Source organism: Momordica charantia (genome assembly GCF_013281855.1).
Source record: "Momordica charantia cultivar OHB3-1 chromosome 10 unlocalized genomic scaffold, Mcharantia_2.0 BLBB01000010.1, whole genome shotgun sequence".
Lineage (NCBI taxonomy): Eukaryota > Viridiplantae > Streptophyta > Magnoliopsida > Cucurbitales > Cucurbitaceae > Momordica > Momordica charantia.
In genome coordinates this window covers 1-20,537 of record NW_028275158.1, presented here as the reverse complement: position 1 = coordinate 20,537, position 20,537 = coordinate 1, and the positions used below count along the sequence as shown (strand labels likewise).

At 36.6% G+C, this 20,537-nt stretch overlaps 1 protein-coding gene across 1 annotated transcript; it reads left to right on the top strand.

Moving 5' to 3' along the window:
• The first annotated feature begins 639 nt into the window (after nucleotides 1-639).
• LOC111011725 (putative cytosolic oligopeptidase A) lies at nucleotides 640-19,849 on the top strand. Its single transcript, XM_022285598.2, has 17 exons — nucleotides 640-1,091; nucleotides 1,295-1,462; nucleotides 1,964-2,087; nucleotides 4,990-5,066; nucleotides 7,472-7,615; nucleotides 7,751-7,981; nucleotides 8,053-8,143; nucleotides 8,694-8,815; nucleotides 9,340-9,447; nucleotides 9,519-9,764; nucleotides 10,277-10,422; nucleotides 10,879-10,996; nucleotides 16,158-16,317; nucleotides 16,425-16,456; nucleotides 18,484-18,549; nucleotides 18,995-19,066; nucleotides 19,565-19,849. Exons 1-17 carry the CDS (start codon nucleotides 696-698, stop codon nucleotides 19,649-19,651), a joined length of 2,388 nt encoding a protein of 795 aa, XP_022141290.1. The 5' UTR covers nucleotides 640-695; the 3' UTR covers nucleotides 19,652-19,849.
• Nucleotides 19,850-20,537: the final 688 nt, after the last annotated feature.

The window sequence follows — 20,537 nt, the reverse complement described above, 5'->3', positions numbered from 1 at the left end:
TTTAGAAACTAAGGAGAAGGACCAACTATTTTTCTTTCCATATTTTGCAAGAGTCCAAGTTATGTCCCAGCCTTTCCTCGGGTTCGTAGAGTCGGGTTTCCCATTTGGCAAAAGTAGGGGTTTCGGTCGGTTTTACCTACTATTGGATTTGAGCGAAGCTGTTTTACCCGAGTTTACGAGGGGAAGGAAAATCGTTTTTTATCCCGTTAGAACTTAATAATCACGGAATCCCTTCCTATTATTTTAGAGACTCTAGTGAACATTTACCCATAATCCATTGAAGTAGCATCCGCGGCAAAGATATTTTTAAAATGCAATATTTTCAAACTAATAATCACATTCTTATATTGCTAAATATAGTAGTGAATTATTACTTATTCAAAAATTTAAAGTACACATACGTCAAAGATAAGTGATAACAATAAAAAATATCGTTAGATACTAGGTTGGTGACTATTTGTTCAAAGATTTAAAAAAGGACACTTTTATTGACAAAATTTAAAATAGAGTGGTGCATAAACTCATTTACTAAAAGAAATAATGATGTTGCTGATTTTGCATCCCATATTAGACGGATGCCCGTACAATGCGTAGACCACGAGCAATAGCACAAACCGTTCGATCGGGAGTCTTCTCAAATCACAAACCTCAATCTAGACAAAAGAAAGGAAAGGAATGAATAAGAAAAAGGAAAAATGAAGACGAAGGGATTGGTACTGCAAGCCCTTCTTATAGCCAACATGTTAATGGCGTCCCGCATTCTACTCGCCGCTTCCGTACATCCACTCCTTAAAACGACATATTCGCTCTCCACTTCCTCTCCTAACCATTTACAGAAATCTATTCCTTGTCCCCTCTGGTCATCTTCCTTCTCCTTCTGCCTTCACAACCTTCGCAACTCCGTTACCTCTTCTTCCATCCACTCTTCTTCTCCCTGTTTTTCGCTTTCTTCCCCGTCAATGGCTGCTTCTGCCGTCGTGGATGAAATTTCTCAATCGAATCCTCTTCTCCAAGACTTCTATTTTCCGCCTTTCGATGTCGTCGAAGCTAAGCATGTTCGCCCGGGCATTCTTACGCTATTGAAGAAGCTTGTATGCCCCTTTCAATTTTCTTGTTTTTTTTTGTTAAAAAACTTTTCCCCCTATTTTGTTGTTTAATGGTCCTATCTGGGCTTTATTTGCTGAAGTTTTTGGTCTTTAATTAATCTTCCGAGCTTTTCTTTCTTTCTTTAAAAACTTTCCCTCTCTAATTGGGCCGCGCATTGGGGTCAATCGCATGTATGCGGCACTTTCAGGAGGGGGATCTGGAGGAATTAGAGCGAACAGTGGAGCCATCTTGGTCAAAGTTGGTTGAACCATTAGAGAAGATTATAGACCGTTTGAATGTGGTTTGGGGTATTGTCAACCATCTGAAGTCTGTGAAGGATACTACAGATCTTCGGACCGCCATCGAAGAAGTTCAGGTATATTCATCGTATTTAGAAGAGCGTGTACGCTTTTGTTCGACGGATCATATTTTGCATGTTTATTTTTGGATTAGCCAGAGATCCAAGAGAGAAACCCATGTAATGTACATGTACTCATATTAGAAACCAATATCCAGTAAAACCGGTTGATTAAAAATGTGGGAAGATATAATGGTTTAGCATAGTCTTGTGTCTTTTTAGCATGAAAAGAGTTCGCGCTACATATTGAAAATGATAGTAGAAAATGCTCAGTCCTCCTTTATGCTTATTGCGTGTAAAATCAGGATGAATTGGGAGCAAACTTAGGAAAATTATTCACAATTCAGAAGTCCAAGTAAGGAAAAAAAATCAGCCAGCATTAGAAATTATTTAGTGACGAAGTGTTCCGCATGGCTTGTTGGGATCTCCTTTTACTCATTAAATTTATTTCTGGTCACGAGATTTGAGTTATCTTGCTCAATTCTTCTTCGAGACTAATGTTATCTATTTTGGCTGCAGCCAGAGAAAGTTAAATTTCAGCTTAGGTTGGGGCAAAGCAAACCTATTTACAATGCTTTTAAAGCTATTCGAGAATCCTCCGAGTGGAAGATGCTCAATGATGCTCGCAAACGCATAGTGGAATGTCTGTATTTCAATTTTCTTGCATCATATCAATTAAAATGATTACTTTGTTCTTAGTTTTATTGTTTACACTGCATCATGCTAATTTGCAACAGTTTATGTGGAATTGATCATAACCTTGTTAAATAACATAAGGGAAGGACGAAAAACATACTTTTCTTTAGTTAGGGAAAAGCTGAAGATTATTTGGAAAAGATACGAAATTTTCATTGATAAATGAAAAGGAACAAAAATTTTCAAGGATACAAACTCCCAAAGGAGTGAAAGCAAACGAACTTCTCATTGAAATAATGAAAATGAACTTAAAGGTTCCACGACACAAACTCTCAAAAGAGTGAAAGAAGACAAAATAAAACAAGAAACAAGAATTAAACATTACAACAAAAAGAATCCCAATTAGACCAATGAGAGAAGAAAAGTAATTCCCAAAATTAGTTGATAATGAACACCAATGAGAAGCTTTAAATTTAGCTATGCTAAACCGATCAAACGGGGATTTATGCTGCCCCTCGAAATTCTGAGATTCCTTTCAAACCATAATTTATAGAGCAAAGCCTTAATAGCATTAAACCACAGTAGTTGGCCTTGTTAAGGCAATACCAAACCAAGGAACAAATGAGTGACATTGTCTGCAACAATACCATTGAATGCCCAAGATAAATTGAATTCCTTGAACAGATAGAACCAGCAGTTCATTGAAAGAAAAGATGAACAACACTTTCCCCACTTGCTTGCCAAAGCATGCAGATTGAGGGTGATAGACAAGAAGCTGAAAGCTTCTTTTAGAGAACATATGCAGTGTTTAGACTTTAGCTTCCCATATACAGGATGATCCAAACAAAAAAGCTAACTTTCTTTGGACAATTTGTTTCCCAAATTGCCTGATAGAGGTCAGCTGGCATTAAATTTGGTGAACAAGGCTTACATAAAGAAGCCACTGTGAACAAACCCGAGGACTCTAAAGACCAGAATTTGCTATCATCCGAGCTGCTAGGGGTGAATGGATTCAATGTGGACAACAACTCAATAAATTTTGCAGCAATTGGTGTGTTCTTTGCAAGCGGGATTCCAAGGACCTTGATCATATCTTATGGCTTTGCCAGTTCTCCCAGAAAATTTGAGGCAGGTTCTTTGAGATTTTCAAGATTTCTTGGGTTCTCCATAGAGAGTGGGTGTCTATGGTGGAGGAAGTGCTTTTGTATTCTCCTTTTCGCGAGAAAGAGATGTTTTTATGGCATGGGGGTTTCTTGGGGATTTTGTGTGGAAATTGGTTGGAAAGAAAGAATAGAATCTTTAGAGGGATGGAGAGAGATTTGAAGTCTGTTTGAGACCTCATAAGGTTTAGTGTCTCTTGAATTTATTTTGTAATTATCAGTTAGGTTCTATTCTTTTGGATTGGAAACCCTTTTTTTAAGCTGGCTTACTTTTTCTGGGCTGTTGTTTTTGTATTCCCTCTTTTTTGTTTTTGTTTTCATTTGTCTCAATGAAAAGTTCGATTTCTTATAAAAAGAAATCTTTAAGTAGCCTTTTTGTTTGAATTTTCCATGACAAGGTAGAAGAATCCCAAAAATCAGCTATAGTACCATCGGGATGGCGATCCAAATATGATGCCAAAAGAGAATTCGAAGGCTAGAGCCTAACTTAAACTTGGAGTAGTGCTCCACCCTCTTCCTTTCGGCAATATTAATCCTAGGACTTCGTAAACAACCATTCTATTTTTCTCCTTACGAGATTAGTGAGACCGTACAAACTTTCCACCACTTGATGCCATAGAGCTGAAGATTCAAGCCCGAAGCGCCACCCTAATTTAGCTAGAAGTGCGCTATTCTTTGTGGACAAATCGCAAACTCCCAAACCGCCATCTTCCAAATGTTTGGAAGTAATATCCCAATGCAGCAGATGAAGTAGGCTCCTGTTAGAACCATTATTCTAGAGAAAAATTTTCAATCTTTTCTCAATTTGTTTACAAACTCCTGAGGGCATTTGAAATAAAGAGAGATAATATATTGAAATGTTAGATAAAACTGATTTGCAAAGGGTTAAGCGATCCCTCTTGATAAATGAAATCGCCTCCAACAATCCAACTTCTTTTCGATTTTTAGCGGTAAGCCAAGGTACATGATAGGCAAAGAAACCACCTGACAATTGGCTGAAGATGCAACCGCTGAATTCTCCCTTGCGAGATATTAATACCGTTAATGGATGATTTCTCCCAATTAACGAAGTCCACCATATGATTTTGAAACCATAAAAGTTGAGAAGAAAAAAGGAATCAACGAATATTTGAAGAAAAAAGGAAAGAATTAATGCTTCCGCATTGCAAAGATGAAAGCTTCCCATTGGTGTTCTCTTGATGCCTCTATTTTTCTAGTTATTCTCCTAGTATGATATGTTGTAATTGGTAGAGCTTTATATCTCCTCTTTAGGTTTGATTTTGTCTTAGGGACTGTTATGTTTCTTGCTTTTTACTGGTTTCTTTTTTACTCATTTGAGAGTTTGTATCTTTGAACAATTTTGTTCCTTTTCATTTCTTCAATGAAAAGTTTGTATCTTGTTAAACAAAAAAAAAAGATATGAATGTTTTTCCACATCTCTCTTGCAATGGACACACACCTCTTAGAGAAATGGATAAATTAATAAATTTGATGGATTTTTGTTGTCACATAAATTTATAGTGGTCCATTATCTAAATCTCTGAAGCACATCCTTTTTGTTTGACTATTTATTTCTGGACCAATAATTTGAAGGATGTTGTTTTGAAGTTTATCTGTAGTGGACTGTTTCTTTTCCTCTTAGGCTTGCTGTCTATGATTATGATACTTTTAATTTTAGTCAAGTCAACAAATTCACATATTTTATTATTATTTTTAACACTTTCCTAGACTTTACTTGACGTTGAGCAGCTCAAATAAAAGAAGCCCTTCTTCATGGCGTTACTCTTGAAGATGATAAAAGGGAGCATTTCAACAAAATTCAGCAGGTGAGCCTTCACTCCAAGTTAAGTAATGGTGCAAAAGTTGGAAAATATCTTTCTCACGGTCACACCTTGGTTGGTAGTTGGTTTTTGTTTTTCTCCTTTTGGAGGTTCTATCCTTGAACTCTTTGTATCTTTTCATCTATCAATGAAAAGTTGTTTATTGTTAAAAAAAAAGAGAACAAATAGAGAATTCTCCATCTAGGAAGCACGAACACTTTATTTTTTTACAAAGTGTCCGTGTCGATGGACACGTTCCGTACATGTGTTCGGCATGCAAAATAGCGTGTCATTTTTTTTGGTTATTTTTTTATTTTATTTCGGACACGTGGTGGACACGCCATAGACATGTACACGCCCAGTTTATGGTGTTTGCCGTCGTTGGTGGTTTTTCTATGTTAGCCTTCGTTCAAAGGGTTGTTTTTAAAATTAGAAAAAAAGGGGTAAAGGTAGAAGAATAGCGAAGGATGAAGAAAAAAGGATAATGAGAAGGAGTGACAAAAGAGAGGACGAAAATTTCGGCACAAAAGAAGTTGGAGAAGAAAGAGAGAGAAAGATGCAGAAGGGAAGAAATTTCCAGCAGTATGAAGTTGAAGAAGAAAGGGAAAAAATAAGAAGTAGAAGAGACAAAATTCGAAGGGGAAGAAGAAATAAAAACGTTCCGGCTGCTGCATGTAGCATTCGCTCACAATGTTTGTGATGTAGTTAAATGACTGACCTTTAGCCTTTCTCATTTTATTATCTACTTTTATAACTTTTATTTAAGCAACTTTACTTTTTCTGCACAGTAACAATAGTTACTCGTGTAGCTCTTAAGTTTAAAACCTCTATTTATAGGCTTCAACTCCTTTAATAAAAGATCATCGATTGATTTCTTCAAAAACCCTTCTAAAGGCTACATTAGTTGGTATATGAGCACCCTAGTTCTGGGTACTCAGAAAGAAACCAACAGTGGGAGATTCTTCCTTAGCCAACAAAGAAACGAAACAAATTTCCGTCCTTTCACCACGATCTTCGACCATACGCTTGCAGTTGGTCGAAGGAGATGTGAAAATCATCCAAAAGGATGAGAGTGAGATTAAACAAATCCTGGAAATCATCCATGTTCAGCTGGAGAACTTGAGTCTTAACAAAATCCTACAAGATCTGATCAAGAACCAAGAGGAGTTGATCATTAAAGCAACTACCATCAAGAGTAGCAAGAGGAGTTGATCATCAAAGCAACTACCATCAAGAGTAGCACCCTGTGCAGCCAAGAAGGTACCAAGATCGTGTTCTTGAACCAAGAATGCTCCAAGAACCGCGAGCTGCCCAACAAGACTTCAACCAAAACCCCTTGTTTTAGTGTAGGAATGAATTTTTTTTTGGATTCTTCTTATGATGAGGATGATATTCTAGAACTAGAAGAAGACACAAGGCTACATTGATTCAACCAACGCCAATATCATGAGTCTGTTCTATGAGTTTTAAGTTGTTCGGATTGTTGGAATGTTCTCAATTATACCTTCTGCAGATTTCAAAGCTTTGCAGTCTTAGTTCGGTTGTTTGGTTGATGAGATTTTCAAAGTTTTTCTCCAGCGTGTGGTTTGCCATTTAGTGGTTTATATTTGGAGGCTTTTGAAGACAACATCGAGGCTTAGTATTTGGTGTTTTCTCCTTAGTAGCATTTTGGCTGCGGTCTGTTATTGTGCCCTTTCTTCTACTTGGTTCTTTTTGGAGTTTGGTCTTCGCTCTTGGTGTTAAGGAAGGTTTTCCCTCATGTGGTTGTTGACCCTGGAATTAGTTTGATTTCCCAAGCTCGGCTGCAAGCAGTTTTTCTGAGTTCTGTTTTAGAATGCTTTTTTCTCTTTTGAGTTTGTATTGCTCTTGTTATCGAGTATAGATTTCTATTCCTTTTCATTAAATCAATGTAAAGTTCGTTTCTTGTAAAAAAAAAAAAAACAAAATACTATCGAGTTAGATTCCCAATTCCTCGCATTAGTGATTTGTTGGACCAACTAGGAGGTGCTACAATATTTTCATTCCCTATTCCTCGCAAACATAGATCCTTTATGGACTATTTTATCATAGCCAACTTCAAAGCCTCACAATGGTGTGCCTTTTCCGATCTTTTCTCTAATTATTCTTTGAGTGTGATTTGTATGAATTGGGAGACCTTTATAACTCCCTCTTAGTGGTGGTTTTTTGATGTTGGTGATTATATTTTTATTTTTATGCTTTCTTTTTACTTCTTTTGTTCACTCCTCTTGGACTGTTTGTATCCTTGAGCAATTTTGTTCATTTTTATCGATCGATGAAAGGTTTGTATCTTGTTTTTTTAAAAAAATTATCAGTGTAATTCAGATGTGATGAATGTAGCTACCTTACTTTGTGTTAGCTCTTTCTAGATTCATAATTGTTTTGAAATACAGGAACTGGAAAGATTATCACAGAAATTTGAGGAAAATGTTTTGGATGCTACAAAGAAGTTTGAGAAGTTAGTTGTTGATAAGAATGAAATTGATGGACTGCCTTCTACTGCTCTAGGAATGGCAGCACAAACAGCAGTTTCCAAGGTATTTCACTGTCAGTGATGTGCTTTATTTTAATTATCTTTATATTTGGTTAAGCCATTATGTTTTACAGCATCTAATTTGATATTTTTTTTGGTATTTTTTCAAGTAATTCTTTGACTTCTCTATTCACATCAGGGTCATGAAAAGGCTACTGCAGAAAATGGTCCATGGATAATTTCTTTGGATGCTCCATGTTATCTTTCTGTCATGCAACATGCTAAGAATCGATCCTTGCGGAAGGAAATTTACTACGCTTATGTAACTCGTGCCTCTAGTGGAGAAATGGACAACACGGCAATAATTGACCAAATTTTGAAGCTTAGGTTGGAAAAGGCTAAGATTCTCAATTTCAATAATTATGCCGAGGTATGTTCTATTTATATGTATAGTTTTTGTTCCCCAACTTCTTTCTGCTTACATGATTTGTACTTCTTCAGGTTAGCATGGAGACCAAAATGGCTACGGTTGAGAAAGCTGAAGAGCTTCTAGAAAAGCTTCGTAGCGCTTCCTGGAATGCTGCAGTTCAAGGTGGGTCATTTTGTGTTTTTATATTCCTTTCCATGTTTTTCTAATGGACTGTATTATTTACTCAATTTTTTTTTTCTGTTCAAGTGGTATCTTCAATTTAGCTTCAATGGTTAACTTCTGAAAATACTTTAAGATTTTAACTAATTGTCATATTATGTTGAAAAATCTGTGTGTTTGTTTGTTTCACAAATTTAAGTAGTTCTGACTTCTGAGATCATTTGTACTCCACTTCTATATGTCATTTAAATGCTTTTGATTGATGAGGTTGCGTTAAATCCATAGGAATTCTCACTACACTGTAATTTTCTCTTTTTTCCACTTCAAGAGTAGCCTATTAAGATATTCAAATGTTTACATCCAAAGCTAGTCGTTTAATCTCACAGGGATGTACTTCCTTTGGGATGAATGGTCTAATAATACTCTTTCTCAAAACTGATAAAATACAGAAAGTACTTAAGTATGTATTCATTGTGTTAGTACATATTATTGGTGTAGAAGAATGTTCCTGCTGGACAAGAATATGAGGTTCTTTCATTTATGATTCTTATAGATATTGAAGATCTTAAGGATTTTGCAAAAAAACAAGGCGCGCCAGAAGGCAATGATTTGAACCATTGGGATATTAGCTTCTGGAGTGAGAGGCTTCGGGAGTCAAAATTTGATGTCAATGAGGTTGGATCTTTTCTGTCTCTCTTTGTATATGGTTGTGTACGCCGATGTCCTTTCATTTAATGTTTCAATCCTTCTGAAATTCATGTTGTACTTTTCAGAAATAATTTTGCTTACATGTAAATATTTTTATTTCTAATTCTCTCTCTGTTAGGAAAGAAATTTTTTGATTTTTGTTTGTTTTTGTTTTTCTTTCGCTCCTTTGGAGGCTTATATCATTTTCATCTATCAATGAAAACTGAAAAGTTGTTTGTTAAAAAAAAAATATATATATATATTGTAAAGAGAAACCAGAAAAAAGCTTGGGAAGACGTATAAATTTTTTGTTTTATTAGATGTTGGTACACAATGGACTCTCCATTTGGTTCTCTGATGGCTGGAGTATATGATGTATTTAAGTTCACAGCCTATAATAGTTATTTTCAATTCTTCACATTTTTGTGCTACTAGGCTTTAGATTTATTGGATTTGTCCATGCTTTATTTAGTTCTGTGGTTCCTCAATTCTTTTAAACAACTTATTTTCAGGAAGAACTACGGCCATTTTTTTCCTTGCCAAATGTTATGGATGGCCTTTTTAGTCTTGCAAAGACACTTTTTGAGATTGATATTCAACCAGCCGATGGTCTTGCTCCGGTATATATCCCATTTATTTTATTTTCTGAAACCTTATTTCCGCATCCACTAACTTGGCTGCTTCCCTGTAGGTTTGGAATAAAGATGTAAAATTTTACCGGGTAAATGACTCTTCTGGAAGTCCCATTGCATACCTCTATTTTGATCCATATACACGTCCATCGGAGAAAAGGGGAGGTGCTTGGATGGATGAGGTTGTTTCACGAAGCTGTGTGTTAGCACAAGATGGTGCCCCTGCAAGGTTGCCTATTGCGCATATGGTGTGCAATCAAACACCGCCAGTTGGAGAAAGACCTAGTTTAATGACATTTCGTGAGGTAAAGCTATTGACTTATTAATAATTGCACATGTTCTTGAGATATTGAGGCTAACATACATTCTAAACTTCGAAGTAATAGACAGCCTGATTTGTGGGGTTGTGGTTTAGAGGTACAAGCAAAAAAGGTACTGGGGGTGAGGACCCGGCTATGTGATCCACAAAATATATTTAGCTATGTTGAAAATTTATAATACTGTCTGGTTAATAAAATTTCCAAAAATTCTTTTGTAGTCTTGTTCAGAACATGGGAAATCATTCAGAGTTTAATCGCATGCTAACGAATTAATATTGAATTGAGGGGTATAGCTGTAATAAATTATGATGTCGTTGTGATTGGGAGCATTAAAATAATACTATTTTATTTGGGATCGACATGGTAATCATGTCATGGAACCAACTCTTTTTCTGTTTTGTCTGGTTCTTCTTGAAGGATATATCTTCTTCAATTGATCTAAATTGCTATTCAAGCAACTTTATCATTTCTTCTGAAGTGCTTGACATCCTTTACAGGTAGAGACAGTATTCCATGAATTTGGTCATGCACTTCAGCATATGTTGACAAAACAAGATGAAGGTTTAGTTGCTGGTATTCGTGGAATAGAATGGGATGCTGTTGAATTGCCGTCTCAGTTCATGGAAAACTGGTGCTATCATAGGTAATTTGATTCCCAATTTTGTTGATTGTTGTTCTACGTATCTGCTATTGTTGCCTAATTTTTTCTTAATAAGAAACAAACAAAATATTATTGAAGGAACAAAAATTATAAAAGAGGGTGATAAGGAATGAATCCTCAAGCCAAGGGGATTACAAAACCAGCACCATTTTCCTCTGTCTCTTTTAATTCAAAGGCTCTAACTAACCAAGAGTTAGATGATTTATACTGTCTTTGGTCAAAATTGACACAAATATTCATTATGTATATGGGTCTGGCTTTTGCATTATATTGTTGAGGTTCTATCGATCTGCTCCGTAGAATAAAAAATGCACAAGATGGCTATTCTAGTTCTGTTTGTGGGTATCCAATGTAGTCTAGTACCCTTTCAGCCTTTCATTACTCTTATAGTTATGGCAATTCATTGATCCATCTTTGTCAACCTTAAAACTCTTGCAGAGACACTTTGATGGGCATTGCAAAGCACTATGAAACAGGGGAAAGTCTCCCGGAAGAAGTGTACTTGAAACTTCTTGCAGCTAGGACATTTCGTGCAGGTTCCTTGAGTCTTCGTCAGGTTGGTAATGTTTTAGGTGCCATATCTTTATTTTCTGTTCCTTGCTTTTGTTTTAAATATTTTATTTATAAAAGGCTTTGGAAGCAAATGGATTTCGTGGATCAACGGGTGTATTATAAAGACACCAAATTCTCTATCATCATTAATGGTTGACCGAGAGGAAGAATTCAAGCTTCAAGGGGTTTATTAAGGCAAGGAGATCCCCTTTCTCCTTTCCTGTTCCTTATTGTGAGTGATGTGATTAGTAGTTTGATGGACCATATCTATTCTAAAGAGGTATTTGAGGGCTTCAAAGTGGGGTGAAACTCGGTGCATGTTTCTCATTTGCAATTTGCAGATGATACCCTCTTGTTTCATAAAGATAATGTTGATATGTTGGCTGTTCTGTTTGATGCAATCAAAGCTTTTGAATGACTTTCGGGGTCGAAGGTTAACTGGGAGAAGTCCTCTCTTACTGGGAATATGCATTTTCAAAAAATACAACAAATGGCCATCAGATTTAATTGTAAAGCAGAACCTTCCAATGTTCTATTTAGGCACCCCTTTGGGGGGTAATCCAAAACATGTGGTTTCTGGAGTCCCATTGAAGATAAGATCTGTAAGAAGGTCGATCGATGGAAGCGGTACAAACTTTCTAGGGGTGGAAGATTGACTTTATGACTACATCAATTCCCCCGACCAAAAAAACAACTCGATGGAGCCAAAGAAAAGTCGTCCGACGCATGATTGGAATAGATGTCAGCCACGTTACAGACCGGATAGGAAGCCCAAGTATGAAATCCATGGATAGGTCTTCCCATATATTCCCAGGAATAGGAAGCGGTGTGTACAACCCTGTGCTTTGGGATGTGCACTTATAGGACTGGCATATAAATCATCTGTTAATATAGCTGGTCACATCCTTGGGGATTTGTAGCCAAAAGAAATGGGCAGTAACCAAAGCAAGGGTTTTGTCACGGCCTAAGTGGCCTGCCAACCTTCCCGCATGCAAATCCTTTATAGTAGCCTCCCTTAAAGAAGTACGTGGGATGGATAGGACATTGCCCTTGAATGAGTATCCATTTATCATATGGAAATTGTCGGTTGCTCTGTTATTAGTACATTGATTCCATATGTCTTGAAAATCTTGATCATTGGCATAGGTATCAGGGAGGTGGTCAAAAGCAACAATCTCTCCTTTAAGGAGAGCGAGAAGGCTGCCTTTTATACTTAAGGCATCAACAGCCTTGTTTGTGATCTTGGATGTATTTTTAATAATGAAATCAAAGCGTTGAAGAAAAGAGAGCCATCGAGCATGCATTTGGCTTATAGACTTTTGAGTGTGCAGGAATTTTGAAGAGAAATGGTCAGTAAATAACACAAATTCCTTACTCAAAAGGTAATGTTCCCATTGTTTCAAGGCTCGTACCAAGGAGTAAAGCTCTTGTGCATAGGTACTCCATTTTTGTCGAGAAGGACTTAATTTCTCGCTGAAATATTCGATTGGGTGGCTGTTTCGGGATAGAACAACACCAATTCCTAACCCAGATGCATCAACATCCACCTCAAATGGTTGGTCAAAATTGGGCAATGCAAGAACAGGGCTACTACTTAGCTTTTCTTTAATTATTTTAAAGCTCTCAGATTGGCTTTCCCCCACATGAACTGACCCTTTTTTAAACAACTAGTTAAAGGAGCAACAATAGTATTGAAATTCTTAATAAACTTATGATAAAAGGATGGAAGACCAAGAAAACTTTGAACCTCCCTTACTGTTTTTGGTTCTATCCCGTCAAAAATAGTTTGTATTTTTGTACGGTTCATTTTAACCTCATTGTGTCCTATTATAAAGCCTAAAGGAAATTTTAGTGGTGACAAACAAACATTTCTTAAGGTTAATCACTAACTTATTATGAGCTAATGTAGAGAATAACAAACGTAGATGATTAAGATGGTCAGACATGCTTTGACTATAAATAAGAATTCCATCGAAATAAACTACAACATATTTGTTAATGAAGGGAAGTAAAACCTGGTTCATAAGCCGCATGAAGGTGCTTGGAGCATTGGATAGGCCAAATGGCACGACAAGCCATTCAAACAAGCCTTCATTGGTTTTAAAGGCAATCTTCCATTCATCCTTTGGTCTTATGCGGATTTGATGATAGCCACTCTTAAGGTCTATTTTGGAAAAGATGGTGACACGACCAAGTTGATCCATCAAATTGTTAATGCGAGGAATGAGAAATCGATATTTGATAGTGATTTTATTTATAGCACGGGTGTCTATGCACATATGCCAAGTGCCGTCCTTTTTCAGTGTCAACTGCCCAAGGACTAAGGCTAGGTTGTATATGGCCTTTATTGAGTAATTATTGTATTTGGTCATGAAGAACGTTATATTCCGAAGGATTCATCCTATAATGGGACAAATTGGGTAGTGTGGCACTAGGGAAGAAGTCTATATTATGTTGTATATCCCGAAGGGGTGGTAATCTGGTAGGTGTCTAATCAATATCCTTGAACTCACGTAATAGGCTTTGTATTTCAGGATGCAGTGTGGAGCTTTGCTTCTCTGTCCCAAAATTTTTAATGACAACTGACAAGACCGAGGATAGGCAACTCTTTATGAAAGAGGAGTTGTTTGGCCAAGGATAGAGTAAACAGGGCACCTTTTTCTGTGTTCTTGGTGCTGTCCTTCACAGAAACAAGTTTGGATGGGGCAAGATGAAGAAACACTACCTTTTTGCCCATCCACATGAACTCATAGGTGTTATGCACTGCTTGGATGTCATATTGCCACGGACGTCCCAATAAGATGTGGCACACATCCATATTGAGGACATCACAAACTATTTGATCCTTGTAACTTGTCCCAATGGACAAAGGCACGGTACAAGTATGACTGATTTGAGCCTCCCCTCTTTTTTTATCCAAGTAACTTTATAAGGGGCGAGGTGAGGAGTTAAAGAAAGATTTAGAGCAGCCATGATTTTACTAGCCACGATGTTCTCGGTGCTGCAACTATCAATTATTAGGTTGCAAATCTTACCATTGATAGTACAACTTGTTTTGAAGAAAGCATGGAGTTGGTATGCTGGTTTAGTTTTTGGGGTTAATAGAATTTGTTGTAACATGCAAGTGATGGGTTCTCCCTCATCAGAGGCAGCATATTCAATTTCTTCCTCTTGGTCCTCACCATCACTGTAAACCGGCTGGTCCTCCTCATCCACGAAGGTAATTGCTTTTCGTTGAGGACATTCATTAGAAAGATGTTCAAATTGTCCACAACGAAAGCACTTACCTAAATTTGGACGATTATATGTAGTGGTAGGTTTCTTGCTTGCAAGTCTATCTTGGACAGCTTCTTGTATAGTATCTTTGTCACTCTGCTTGCCCTTAGCAGTAGCATTATTTGCATGGAAAGAATTTCTGTCCATAGCAGAACCTTTTTTTGAAAGTACTACCTTGGTCCCAAGTAGTCCAGCGTGAGTATTGTTTTTTGTACCAATTGTTAATTTGTTCTTCAATTGTTGTGGCAGTAGAAATGGCCTCATTAAGATATCCAATGGGTTGTAGAGAAATCTGCTCCTTGATATCAGAACGTAGGCCGCCAATATACCTAGCCACCTAGTAATGTTGATTCTCTGCAGGATTCGTCCACGCCAAGCCTATGGAATTCTTCTGTATAATCAACAACCGTACAATTACCTTGGTGGCAGTTTTGATATTGATTATAGAGAATTTGTTCAAAGTTTACGGGAAGAAAACGCTCCCTCATTAGTTTCTTCATGTGTACCCAGCTTCGAATTGGTCTTTTCCCGTAGTGTTGGCAATTAATCTCAAGTTGATCCCACCATATGAAGCTCCACCTTTTAATTTCAAAGCTACAAGACACGCCTTTTTATGTTCTTGAGTACCCATGTAGCTGAAAATTTTTTCAACATTTCGAACCCATCTTCCCATTGAAGCTAGGAAGATCTATTTTCATCTTGTAATCGCTGGGCTTCTTGCTGTCTAATTGTCTTCAAACTCCAGCATATCTCTTCCTCATCACTTGAGGAATCAATGAAGGCATCTTGTTGCCGTTGAAACAGAGGATTAACATTGCCTTCTTGATAATGTTGGCGCTGTTCTTGGTGGATTCTTGGACCCAAATTCACTTCTTGAACCCTTCTTGGAGGAGCTGCTAACCTATCTTGAATATGGATACTTTGTCGATCATCTCTACGAGGTTCTTGGTCAGTTTTTGTAGGGACTTGCTGAGCGATTCTTGCTGGATTTTGATTTAAACTCAAAGTCTCCAACTGCTCATGTACAATCCCCAAGATTTGTTTAATCTCACCCACATCTCTTTGTATGATCTTGATATCCCTTTCGACCAACTACAAGTGTGTGGTCATAGAGCGTGGTGAGAGAACAGATTGTTGATCCGCTTCTTTACCGCTGGCTAAGGAAGAATCGTTGATCCGCTTCTTTACCGCCGGCTAAGGAAGAATCTCCCAACGTTGCTGGTTTCTTTCCTGCCATAGAGTGCCCAGAAATTTTGGGTGCTCTGATACCAATTGATGGAATCTTGGACAAAAGTTTTAACAATGATTCAATCTATCATTAACAAATGAAAGAGAAACCTATTTATAGAGGTTTCTGACTTAAACAGTAACTTGCTGTGTAGTGAAATGAAAACTTAAAAGAAACATAACTCATAAGCCACGTTTACAAGCTTACAAATACTTAAAGCCAAAAACAACTTAGAAGGCTTCTAAGACTACATCAGCATGTATTTCTTATTAGCAGCCTGATTTTTTTTAAAATGACTTGTTTTTTCCCTCTCTTTGTTCAGCGGCTATCCTTGCTTCAGTCTCGGTCTTTTGACTTTAGGACCCACTCAGTGATACCATCTGCCTGAGAGAATTTCTTGGTACCAAGTTCAGTGACAGCATGCTAGTATTCTCATCATCCTCATTTGGCTTTTTTATACCCACAATTTATAAATTTTTTGGTAAACCATCATTTCTTGTTGGGGAGCTACACTTATTGTTTTTCCTTTGTTTTCCAAAGTCTTCTTATCAATGATATGCCTCTCAAAAGAGATTGATAAAGATACATGACTGCAGGCACACATGGATGTGGTAGCAGAAAATGCGATTTTAATTCTCTTGCTGTCTAATGTAATTTGCAGCTTAGATTTGCAAGTATTGATTTGGAGCTTCATACTAAATATGTTCCTGGGGAGCCAGAGGCAATCTTTGTGGTTGACCAGAGAGTGTGCAAACAAACACAAGTGATACCTCCCTTAGCAGACGATAAATTCCTTTGTAGTTTCAGCCATATTTTTGCAGGTTCGTCATCAATCATTTTATTTAATTTTTGATATACAAACTCCTCCATTTCCTTCGTTTCCCAGGTATCAAAGTAGTCACGAACCTTTGTTCTTGTTTTCCTTTAGGTGGATATGCCGCAGGATATTACAGTTATAAGGTATGCATTTTTCCACAAGCCATAATCTTTCATCTTTGACATGACTACGTTGGAAAGCAGCATTCTGGATTGGATATTTGTTCTGCAGAGTATTGATTAAGAACTGTGCAATAGCTATGATGGAGTCGAGTAACTTTAGCTATTTTGATTATTGTGCTTACTCACAAACAAAATTTTTCATTGATGAAATTAAAAATTGCACAAGAGTACCAACAACAGTAAAGAGAGCAAAAGCTACAGCAACCAAAGAAATAAAACCCTCAGAACTGAAAACTCAAGAGAAAAGTTTAACCAACTTAAACCAACTATCAACTTTAAACAAAAATAAAGATCAAAGACTCGATCTTGATGACTGCAACCACACTTTTCTGGAAAGAACCTTTTGATTTCATTTTGTTAACAACAAAACTCAAGACTGCAGAAACTTGATGAAGAAAGGAACCCTCATCTTGACCTTAACAATCAACCTCACCAGAATGCTCAATGAAAATCCTTTGAAGACCCCAAGCTTTAAAATCTAGACACTTGCCACAGATCTTGAAGCTACGGTTGAAAGTGCTTTACACAAGGAAAGCCAATTCTACGGAAGAAAGTCGATCTAATTATATAGAAAAATTTGTATCTAAAGTACCAGGTAACTGAGATTTTAAAGATAAATAAAAACACATGACAGACAAGGCTGTAGCCTTGGAACCATTGATCAATTTCTTTACTATATTTCTTCTCTTTTTTATATCCTCCATTTTTTTCTTCTTTTTCTCTTTTCCCTCTACTATTTCCAACTTATTTTTTCTTTTCTTCTTTCTTTTCTACCTTCCTTTTTACTTTTTACTTCTCCTTTTCCTTCTCTTGGTTGACTTTTCAGCTTATTCATCTCTCAGATGACCCTCTCACACAACCCAAAATCATACTCCCTTCCCTTTCCCTCCTACTGCGAACGAACATTCACAGCTTTCCTCAAACCACCCCTCAAAACTGCTATCCTTTCCATCAGAACTCCCCACTGCCCAGATTTTGTTTCCTGAAAGATCCATCCTCTTTAACAGCAACTTCACTTTTCCGGAAAGGACCTTCTGATTGCATTTTGTTAACAACAAAACTCAAGAATGCAGAAACTTGATGAAAAGAGAAACCCTAATCTTGAGCTTAACCCCACCATAATGCTGAATGAAAATCCTTTGAAGACCACAAGCTTTAAAATCTGGAAACCTGCCACAGATCTTGGAGCCACGGTTGAAAGTGCATTACACAAGAGAGCCAGTTCTATGGAAGAAAGTTGATCCAATCTTATAGAAAAATTTGTATCCAAAGTGCCAGTCAACAGAGATTTGAACGATAAATAAAAACAAATGATAGACTAGGCTGTAACGTATCCCCTGTCCCCTCTGACCTTAAACATATCCTTTTCCAATGGTTTTTACTTACTTTTTTGTTTTCCATCAGAACTTCCAATCATGATTGTTAACGATTACACGTTGTCATGTGGATTATTATTAGAACCCAGAACATACGAAACTTCCGAATGAAGCATTCCACAAATTTTTGGCTATATGAACGATGCAAAAACACGATTCATATTTTCCTCTGCCATCATGCATAAAACACACAAATTAGGGATTAAACACATGAAAAGACTTTTTTTTTTTTTTTGTTTAACAACATTCACTGTGTTTAAACTTCCATTTGATTTGTATGGAATAAAAATATTGGTTTTCCAATAATATATTGGCATCTTAAATTGTAAATAAGAATGTCTAAATTGAAGAGAAACCCAATACAAGTCCTCTTACGAATGTTGATTCGATGTTTAAATTTAGATAATTAAATCTATTTTCCAGTATTCAATATTTATAATGTCTTAGCGTGTCATGTTCTAATTTTTTAGAATCGGTGTCATATCTGTGACGCATGTCCACATCTTCGCTCCTTATATTATAATCTTGCTGGAAAGTATTTGAACACTTTGAGAGTTTTTTCCTATCTGATGTTTTCTCCCCTTCATTATTCTAAAAATTTATCTACTGCAGTGGGCTGAGGTTTTGTCTGCAGATGCATTCTCTGCATTTGAGGATGCTGGGTTGAATGATAGAAAGGTATGTTGGAATGAGGTTGGTCGTATTTATTAGCCTTGGTTTTTGAATTTGTTGTGTACTTTCTTAGAACAGAGAAATATCCTATGTACGTTGGGTTTGTCTTCAAGGGGACTGGTTAAATGCTTTACTTCATCGTTTACTGTAGTCTGAAAGTTGAATTTGCCATGTGATGCACGCCTGATTAAGCAAGCAAATCAAGGCAATCTCACTCGTGTGCGCTTGCCTACCTAGCTTTTTTGGGGCATAAAGCCCGGTACCTCGATTTTTTTTAATTATTATTATTTTTAATTTGCATCTCTTTATCTCTCATGCCATTGAAAACCAAGCCGCATTTTTTAAATTTCTATTTAATTTTACCTGTTAATGTCGAATAGTAATAAAAATATTGTTATTGTGCGCCTCACCTTATTAATACTTGTGCTTTTTTTCCCCCTCCCCTCTACAGGCTGTAGAGGAAACCGGGCGTAGATTCCGAGAAACCATTCTTGCTCTTGGAGGTGGAAGAGCTCCATCAGAGGTTAGATGTCAAACATTGTTTTTATAGAAATAATCAACATTGAAGTTGTCCATTATTGTTATAAAGCAAATTCATCTTTATTCAATTTAGGGTGTGTTTGAGGGTGATTTTGACATGACAAAATCACTTTTGCCATTGCCAAAACCACTTCCCTTTTAATTGATCATGTTTGACAAATTAAAAAATTGATTTAGGAAAACTTTAAATCACTTAAAATATATTTTTAAGGTATGACTTGGATGGTGATTTTGAAAAATCAATTATACTTAAATCTATTTTTTCAAAATCACTCTTAACATCACTCCCAAACACACCATTCATATATTCTAACAAGTTCTTTTTAACTAAGCACTTTAAAGTTCTGACATTTAAATTAACCCCAAAATAACTTCTTTTTTTTTACTAATATACCTTTTGAATAAATCATAGTCATTATTGAAGAAAAGAATCTTAAATATGTCGTCAATATTGACCGACTTAATGGTGTCTATCATGTAGGTTTTTGTTGAATTTCGAGGGCGGGAACCTTCACCAGAGCCACTGCTCCGGCACAGTGGCCTTCTGCCTGGCATAGCGGCAGCTTGAGCTTCACTTAATTGGGTATGTTGATGTTAAGGTATTTATCTTGCTGCTTTCCATTGATGCTAAAACTTGATCTTTTTTCTCTACTGGGTCAATTCTCGTTTTATTGTAGAACTACAGATAGATGAAATATGGACGTTTTACTGTTTTTTTTCTCTCTTTCTGGTGGGAATAATAATGTTATTTCAAATTATTCATTCATTGTGCGTGTAAGTTTTTTAGGGTACGGGTTCATGTCCCTCTTCTCACAAGAGAGTTCATTAGGGTGCAACGGTAGACAATAGCATTAACTCCAGCGGTGGTGTTGGATGATAAACGGGCTATTAAATTTGCAAATGCATCGGATGCCTTTGATAGAAATATGTCCTCTTGTCCTCTCAAGCACGACATTTCAGTAATTATTATTTTAATTAAAAATTAAAATAAAATTTTTAATTGATTAGGATTAGGATATGAAATGAGTATATTGATAATTATACTTTATCTGATTCTTATTTTTAATGTATGCAAACAATATGAATAAACCAACAAAATGAAAGAAATTAATAAAATATCTTTTAACTAGAATCCAACCTAAAGAAAGAGTCCAACTAAAAGTACCTTAATATCTACCGGAACTAAAATTCTAAAAAAGTAAAATTAGAAAATAAAGCAAAGCAAATCTTTAGGGTTTAGGGTTTAGGGTTTAGGGTTTCGGGATTCGGGATTCGGGTTTAGGGTTTAGGGTTTAGGGTTTAGGGTTTAGGGTTTAGGGTTTAGGGTTTAGGGTTTAGGGTTTAGGGTTTAGGGTTTAGGGTTTAGGGTTTAGGGTTTAGGGTTTAGGGTTTAGGGTTTAGGGTTTAGGGTTTAGGGTTTAGGGTTTAGGGTTTAGGGTTTAGGGTTTAGGGTT